The 9,435-nt window shown below is 30.3% G+C and overlaps 1 protein-coding gene and 1 pseudogene across 2 annotated transcripts; both read right to left on the reverse strand.

Annotated features, from left to right (window-relative positions):
- Positions 1-1,404: 1,404 nt before the first annotated feature.
- Positions 1,405-5,944, reverse strand: LOC143907737 (uncharacterized). The gene is made up of 10 exons (XM_077424662.1): positions 5,824-5,944; positions 4,337-5,738; positions 3,663-3,782; positions 3,419-3,536; positions 2,792-3,059; positions 2,480-2,596; positions 2,323-2,413; positions 2,065-2,201; positions 1,761-1,893; positions 1,405-1,670 (listed from the first exon to the last, which is right to left on the reverse strand). The coding sequence occupies exons 2-10, from the start codon at positions 4,478-4,480 to the stop codon at positions 1,620-1,622; spliced, it is 1,179 nt and encodes a 392-aa protein (XP_077280788.1). The 5' UTR covers positions 4,481-5,738; positions 5,824-5,944; the 3' UTR covers positions 1,405-1,619.
- LOC143907745 (uncharacterized) lies at positions 5,684-8,620 on the reverse strand (annotated as a pseudogene). Its single transcript, XR_013259959.1, has 7 exons — positions 8,465-8,620; positions 8,027-8,146; positions 7,804-7,921; positions 7,187-7,458; positions 6,786-7,054; positions 6,353-6,495; positions 5,684-5,956 (listed from the first exon to the last, which is right to left on the reverse strand). The product of XR_013259959.1 is annotated as an uncharacterized LOC143907745 (transcript).
- Positions 8,621-9,435: the final 815 nt, after the last annotated feature.

The raw sequence follows: 9,435 nt of genomic DNA on the forward strand, positions 1-9,435 counted from the left end.
AAATCCAACATGTATCCACTGACGAGATGACGGCGGATATTCTCACGAAGGGACTGCCTAGAGGGAAGCACGAAGCCTGCATGAAGTCCATTGGACTCAAGACCATCAAATAGGCGGAATCCGACCGATGCGATTCGAGGGGAAGTGTTGGCGAAAATCCCGTATACGACTCGCCATGCGGATTCGGCATTATGGAGGGCGCTCTCTGTACACAATAGGGAGCGCGGTGTCGCATCTATACTGATGTTCTCATCTCTACTAGTCTCTCGCCATCTTACTGTACCGGTCACACGCGGCACATGTAACGTTCTTCAGAAAAATATATTGAGTTCTAACACTAAATCTGTTGTATATCACGCGTCACCCATATCATTCTTCATACTCTGGCTCAAATTCTAACGTAAATTATCTAATTTAACGAAAATGTAACAAAATATTACCATGAGATAGGAACACGCGCGAGATAGGAACAATAATTTATCAATTTGATCTTTAAATAAGTCGGTGATTAAGCGACATAAGATAATAGAACAGATGTTTATTTCCCATAAAGAAATACTTCGTGAAGAGGGTGAGCGTTGCGTGACAGCGTACTGCGCAGATATGCGTTTCCACCCTTTCCAGCGCGTTATATACTGTAACGTTCCTCAGTCTAGTGCGCGCTGTCTTGAGTTACGGTTATTTCTTCGCAATGGTACAACTTGCACTTGAAATGTCGACGTAACGGTTGTCAATATATATTGCTGATAAATGTTACATATAATTCCTTCTTGAAAATATTTTTGATTCAAGTATATTTGTATTTCCTAAATGGCGTTTTCTTACTTTTGTTTGCCGATTGACTATTTTATAGTTTTGTTTCTTTTTTTATTTAAATATTCAGCTGAGTTGCCTAATTTTATTGACATGTAGTGCATAGTGAACGAAACACCGCCGTGAGATCAATATATTTGGCCATTTACATTTTTATTCTAGAAAGGATGTATAGTTAAGTGATCGATTCTTATGTGACAATAAAGTAACAGATGTTTCCTCCATGATCAGCAAGTGTTTTGTTGAGGAACTTGTACGACAGTTGACTGTGCAAGTGCGGTTTGCGATCCCTTCCAGCGTAATATATTTTATTTTAACGGATGATAGGTCTTATTAAAAGAATCAATTTTTTTAAGGAAAGTGTGAGTTGCCTGTTTTATAAGCGATTCAAGCAAGTATATATACACATATTTATTATCGATAATTCTAACATTTATATGTAATCGTTGATACCAAATAAAATATATAAGAATATAAATAGCTAATGTTTAATAGAAAATTGCGCATAAGAATCGTATTTTGAAGTAAAGTAAAATAAATATATATATTTTCTTGTTTTTTTATTTAACATACAGTAAAAAAATACACGATTTCAATGCATCGCAGAAACTTGATGTAATAATACCTTGATTTAAATAATTTTAATCTTTCATATCTTTATTAACAATTTTACATAAATATCTGCGCATTTTTAACAAAAATTAATAAATTAATAAATTAATTTTTATTTTCTAAGCACGAATACTATTGCTTTTTTATTAATTATATTCGCACCATGCGCTGTTATTAAATTCATACTTGCTTCGTCATCGTGTAGAATATATGACGGTAAAGTAAGATACCGAAGACTTGAACAGCTAATTAAAAATGTTTCCTTTAATAACATTTATTTCTAATTTATTTCTAATATGATACTCTTTTTTTTGAAATATTTTATATTATTTTACCGTGGCAAAACATTCTATAGATGCATGAAATAATTTACCAACACTCAAAGTAAACTCCTTAGTTTCTTTTTGTAACAGGAACAATATCATCTTCTGTATGTGTATTGGAGCTCCATACCACTGCACATTATACCTATAAAATTGTATATGCATAATGTATGGCAAATTGAGACAGATCTCTATTAGTTAACTTCCGTGTTTACGCCGATTTATTTTACAGTAATATTAATTAATTTTTTATTTTGATGAAACAACTCTTAAAAGATGAACTTTTGCATATTCTATTTCATGAAATGTTTCTTACGCAGTAGAAAATACGTGATTATTATGATCTGTTACATTCTGCCCGATATAGTTGGCTATAAACATATACACAACAGTACCAAATACAAAAACAAACGGAAAAAAAAATTCCTCAACATTATTTCCAGATGATGCAATCTGAAAAATCTTTGGAATTAATTTCTCGACACATTTATTGGACAGTATTATTATTAATATGAAATATATGAATAACTTCGGGACAGCTCTCATACATTATTATACAAATTCAAAAACATACTTGAAATAGGTTGATGCTCACACAAACCACTCCACACGTTATTAAGCAAAACATCATTATCTCGAATGCGGACAACAAATTTTTAGACAGTCTTCCAAAACAAAAAGATATTATTAAACGTAGGTATTGCACAAATATTGTCGACGTAAATACAAACTTCATAGCTTGCCGGTGAATGTCGACCGCATAAATTATGCCCTCGGTCATCAGAATTTTATTTTTTAGCGTAATGTTTTGTAAAATGTCGACACTCATTGCATGTTCAATACGATAGCTACAAATGTCGTGTCGCAATTATATAGCAATTTATTAAATGACACAATTCTTCAGCTAAAAACAAACTTTTACTAAAAAATTTTTAACCATGTTATACATATAAAGATAACACTTTTGTGTATAACTTGTATAACAGTCCTAGCTATTATTGGACCGTTATATAATATGGTAATTTTTACGTCTATATTCCTACCTAGCAATTCTAAACATTCCACAGGTATGTTGAAGATACGTAATAAGCATTGTACCTATTGCTATCATTACAATCGTTCCGATGGAAAAAGCTACGTACATATGGAACAAAATCAAATAGAAATACTTTTCTTGATCGACGAAATACTCCGTTATAATAAATAAATGACGTGACCGTTGGTGAGATATATTCATCGGTACATCAACATTAATTAAATTTGACCAAAATTGAACTATAATACTAACAAATATTCCACAAACTCCAAGTCCTAAAAAGCATAAATAAATTGTTATTTAAATTTGTAGGGTGTAATATTATAAAATTATTTTATGTATACCGTACACATGGGTGTGTACGGCATGAAATATCTTTTTATAAAATAAAATTTTATTGCAAAGTTGATAGCTATTTTTCTGTTTTATTCAATTTATAAGCACATTTGCCATAATGCAAATACATGATATTAATGCTTTAATAGGCCCATGCAATAAAATAAATCATATATAAATGTATGTATGTATAAAAGTTATAATATGCTAAAGTCGATTTCACTCCACTTGACAGTTTATTGTTAGTTATTAAATCGAAAATATGATTACATGCAAAAATCAATAAACATTGCCTTACCCGTAAATGCAATCGTGTAACGATTAGCGATACAACTATATTTTTTTGCAATCGCAATTTCGTTTTTATCCCTTAATTCGTTAAGTATATGTTGAAGCTCCATCAATAACTTTTTCACCTGTCATTTTTTATTATCTTTCTGTATTACTATCGTTGTAAATAATAAAATACTTTTTGCTATGAAAATATATTTGACAGACAAGTTAATCCTATTTAACGGATGCTCTGTGAGCCATTAACTTACAACTTCAATGTTAAGACGGAATACGTTATAGTTTATTATAAACATTGTAAAGAAAGATACGGGAGACAACACTTTGGTAACAAGGTCCGAAGTACATTTTAATACCATTAATGGTGTCAGCTGCAAATAGAGATAGTTTTACAGAAATTTGCGTATAAGTATCTGTTATTAATACTATTAATACTATTAAATAATAATACAATATATCAATTCTTGAAAAAGGTATGCAAAGGCAGATATACACTTTTTTGTTTATTTTATGTCATATCATTACGATGCATATTTGCAGCATATGATCGTTGCGTATATTAATTTCATGATACGATACGATAATATGCGCCTTTGCCTATTATTATATCAAAATATTGATATCCAACAGTGCAACACTGTCTATCTAAACTGATACACTCTATGTGGATGAGCAACAAAATGTCCGTTTTAAAAATTTATCGTTGCCGTTCATCCACGATATGATAGATTCTCTCACTTTAATTACTTCGGATAATGAAAGTAACTATCCGCGCAAAGAATATTTTGACCATATTTTTGTCAAACAAGTTGTTCCAGCTTGTGCACATATCACGATATTATTACAACAAAATGCGTCAGAGGATGATAAATGAATTTTTATGAAAAAGTAAATTTATAATAATATTACAATATTCTTGTCTTACCTGAAATATAATACCTGTTGACAGAATAGCAGAGAAAATAATAAACTGAAATTGAGTAAATTTGGATTGCTGATAGGGCCATAAACCAACAGCAAGCAATAGAAGTCTATTGAGACTGTAATATCGAGCTCCTAGATGTATCATTTCTCTGTGAGTTTTTAAGTATTACTGCGAAGACTAGAGACATCAGTGAGTATGCGTTCCCCTACTCTTTTCGTTGGTCGATTGAATATTTCACATCTTATATTTTCTGATATAAATTTCAACGTAAATTTTATAGTTTATGTCTATAATGCTGATTGCGGATATTAATGTTATCGATTTTGAATATGCCAGCAACGTAATAATAATAACAGATGTTTATTTCCCATAAAGAAATATTTCGTGAAGAGGGTTGCGTGACAGCGGACTGCGCAGATGCGTGGAAACGCTTCACCCCTTCCAGCGCGTTATACTGTAAGGTTCCTCATTCTAGTGCGTGCTGTCTTGAGTTACCGTTATTTCTTCGCAATGTTACGACTTGCACTTGAAATGTCGACGTAACGGTTGTCAATGTACATTGCTGATAAATATTACATATAATTCCTTCTTGAAAATATCTTTGATTTGAGTATATTTGTATTTCCTAAATGGCGTTTTCTTACTGTTATTTGCCGATTGAATATTCTATAGTTTTTATTGTTTCTTTTTTTATTTAAATATTCAGCTGAGTTGCCTAATTTTATTGACATGTAGTGCATAGTGAACGAAACACCGCCGTGAGATCAATATATTTGGCCATTTACATTTTTATTCTAGAAAGGATGTATAGTTAAGTGATCGATTTTTATGTGACAATAAAGTAACAGATGTTTCCTCCATCAGCAAGTGTTTTGTTGAGGGACTTGTGCGACAGTTGACTGGTGCAAGTGCGGTTTGACCCCTTCCAGCGTAATATATTTTATTATAACGTTCTTCTTTTTGGTGTGTGCTGTTTTAAGTGACGTTTGATTCTTGAAGAAGGATCTTAGCTCGATACCTCGACGTAATGATTATGAATATACATTGTTGGTAAGTATCATGAAATATTTCAGTGAAAATATCTCTATTTTGTATACATTTGTATGTTTTCTAAATTTTATTTCCCAAAATCTTACATCCATATGTGTTTAACATGTCTCATATCTGTACGAGATATTTTATATTTACATTTCGGACTTCATATCGCAATATTTCTGTTCGTAGGATACGTAGAGGAAAAATAAAAATACTTTCCTTATATAAATCGAATCCAAGCTATCGATTGAGCTTACTTAGAACTTAATCGGTTTAGCCGTTATTGAGATCCGATAATCTCGGTTACTCGCTATTATTGTTGCATAGAATACATGAAGGCGAAATAAGACATCGACGCTTTTAATAACTGTAATAAAATATGTCTTTTTACATTATCAGTGGAAGAGTGAATAGTCATTTTTAAGATACTGTATGAATCTAATGATTATTACCGTGGCGAAACATTCTAAAGATGCCACGAATATTTGGCCGACATTTAAAGCAAAGGTTTTGCTGCTTCTTTGTAATATAAAGAGTATCAACTTTTGTGTGTGCACGGGGACTACATACCATCAAACATTGTATCTATAAAATGATGACACAAATGAGAAAAACTATATAATGCCTAAGTACTTGCTGATATTTTAATTATCGTCAGTTCTAATTGCAGAGAGAGAGAGAGAGAGAGAGAGAGAGAGAGAGAGAGAGAGAGAAATTGTACGTATCCTATGCGAAATTTAGGATTGAGACGTCGCGCATTGAGATGTTGTGAAATATAATTGTTTTGGTAAATCAACCAATGAAAACTCAATGAATAAAGATTTCTCTTCTTTTCCTCTCAAATAATTGAAAAGGATAATTATTATAATAATTCTAATATTTGTATAATTATACTGATGTTTAATATTTGATTTCACTACTCAAATATGTACAATACAATTATTGACAATTATATGGACATTATATAAAACAATTTCTTACGCTGCAATATATATGTAGTTATTGTGATCCATAACTTCTTGTCCGGTATAGGTAGCTAAGAACATGTACAATAGAATGACCGACACAATCAAAAGATGAAATACGAATTCCTCTTTTTTTCCGAGCGACACACACTGAAAAATCTGAAATATCATGATTATGATCAAAGTTCTAGTTATATTTAATATAATTATTTTTTTTATATGCAAAAATAGGTTATTATAAAATTACAAATAAATAATACAAAAAATAATATCCATAATTTTTTCTTTTTTCTCAAAAATTTTGATTGATTAAAAATAAATTAACTTGTTTTCCATTACTTTTGTAATTATTGATTATATTATTCTTTATTTGCAAAGTCTTTAAATATTATGAGATAATTTACAGAAGTCATTGAATAATATGTTTAAAAATGTGAAAGAAAACTCACTGCAAAAAGATTGAGACTCAAAGAAATTACATTAATCGCTATCAAGAAGAAGAAGGATTCCTTAAAGCTGGATAATAAAAATTGAGACCACCTTAAAAAAGTAAAATATTATGACAAATACTATGTAAATAATATCATATATGAACACCAACTTTAAAGCTTTGCGTTGAATGTCGACGGCACAAATTATTTCTTTGTAAATCATAATCTCATTTTTTGTACTGATATTTTCGAGCATTTTTATCGTCATCGCTTGCTCGATACGATAACTATAAATTAATTTTAGGCTATAAATACATAGTTCTCCGTAATTTGTTTGTATGTACGGAGGCATTCGATGCAAAATAAGTCTTATTTTCAACTATATAACTTTTGTATTTTTTCGAAGATTTGTTTTTTACCTGGCAATTTTAAACAATCCGCAAGCGTGTATGAGATATTTTCTGAGTAATGTCCCTGTTGCTGTCACTGTAGTTGCTCCTTGCTCCTATACATATGACTGCATTTGAATGCAACAAATTTATGTAGAAATATTTTTCTTGATCGATAAAATATTCAGTCATAAAAACCAGTACTAGACGTGGCTGAGATCTATTTATATGCAAAGCAATATCAAGAACTGGCGTCAAAATTGGCAATAAAATAACGATAAATAAACAGCACATGCTGAACACTAAGAGCATTTGAAAAGAATTATTATATAAATTTTGCTTTTTTTAATGTTTCGAAATATTATAAATAATATATTTCAAATTTCTGTGCTGTATAATTTTTTCCAGTATAATATTTTATGCAAATAATGACTGCAAAAAACTCTTACGTTTTAAACGTACTATTTAAAATGAAAAGTGTATACTTATATTCCGTATAGTAAAAATATTCTTTGACTTTTTAAAAGATTATATTTAATGTAAGTATAAAAAATAATAAATAATGTTTAAATAGTCATGTTTATTTGATCGTTTAATATTTCTTATAATTAATTCACTTAGCTTTATATTAACATGTGTTATCTTACATATAATTACAACTGTAAAACGTTTCACGCTGTTTCCATACTTTTTCATAATATTGATCTCGTTCTCGTTTTTCAATTCATTACAAATTTGCTGTAGTCGCTCCGTTAAACGCTTTACCTATTATAATATTTAACGCGTTTCTTATTGAAAAACTTGGCAACGATTATTATATGTAAAAATGTATTTATAAAATATATTTTTTTGAATGCGCAACAAGTTTACATTATGCGTATTCATCCAAAATGCGTTATAATTTATAATGTACGTACTGCAAAACATCACGTTAGAGAAAACTTTTATTATAAGATAAGGAGTACATTCTGCGGTCAAAAATATTGTAAGCTACAATAAATAAATATACTGAAAAGATCATAAAGCTATTCTCTTATTTGATTAGCAAATTACAAGTTAAAAATGATTAACTGCTTTGTAGTGGAAAATTATATAATGAAACTTTTACAATTCTAATTCTAAAATAGCAGGTGTATATCTTACGATGTGTTGTTAATATTAATATTTGGAGTTGGATAAATGTTGTGAGAAGATAAATAATTATTGTAATCAGTAACTTATGTTGTGACTTATAATGGTACAATTAACAATGCGGTATAATATAATGGTGTACAATTTAAAAAATGTAAGATATAACATGGAATATACTTCTTGGAAAATAATACAACTTGTCAGAATACTGAGATACAAGGTTATCTGAAATCGAACAAGATTCGATTGATGATGAGGCCATAAGCCAAAAGCAAGTAGAAGAACCCGATTGAGATAAAAGTATTTAGTCTCGATACAGATCATTACTCTAGGAGCATGCGTTGACTGTGAAAAAGTCAGTGATGGTTTGTGCACACGCACATTTTTCTCTTTTAGTGAATACTTTAGAACTTACTATTTTCTTATAAATTGCATCATAAATTATCTAATTTAGCATAAGCGTAGCAAAAATTAGCGTGAAATATTACTCTGAAATTGGAACATTATAGCAATTGAACAATTTTACTGGAGAAAGGGTCAGCGATTAAGCGATGAATATAATAAGGGCAATTGAACGGATGTTCATTTCTCATAGAAATATACTTGCGTATTCCCTCTGGCAGAGAGTCGGACAAGCATTTCGCCAATATTCAGTAACGCAATAACATGTCTCTGCGGTGCATGATGCGTGCTCTCATAAGTTATATTAAACCATTTAGAGAAATGGTAATCGCTTAGTCTTACATATCGCACCCCAAGAAGAATACTCTCACAACTCAAAAAATTTCGATTTTGAGTTAAGTATGCCATAACAAGTATGCCTAAGGTGTTTCCTATACATGCTATAATAGTGTTATAAACCTATATGCAAAATTCGCTGCACGGGAGCAGAAGTGTCGTTATTCTTTACAAACCGATTAAGTTGCAATCACTGGATGAATAGTGTCATAAGTGAATTGACAAGAGAATCACAGCAGACGTCTTCAAAAAAACAGTACAAGTTTCATTATAACAAAATGTCGTAATTGCAATTGCGTTAGTTGTCTCACAATTCAAAAAAAGTTGAATTATTTGTTTTTTCTCTCTCCCGAAAATTGTGAATTTTTGAGTTGTGACATTGTTTTTTTTTATGATGCGATATATATATA

This window comes from Temnothorax americanus, unplaced genomic scaffold (assembly GCF_048541705.1).
Source record: "Temnothorax americanus isolate GAGA-0224 unplaced genomic scaffold, ASM4854170v1 Scaffold88, whole genome shotgun sequence".
In the NCBI taxonomy this organism is placed as follows: domain Eukaryota; kingdom Metazoa; phylum Arthropoda; class Insecta; order Hymenoptera; family Formicidae; genus Temnothorax; species Temnothorax americanus.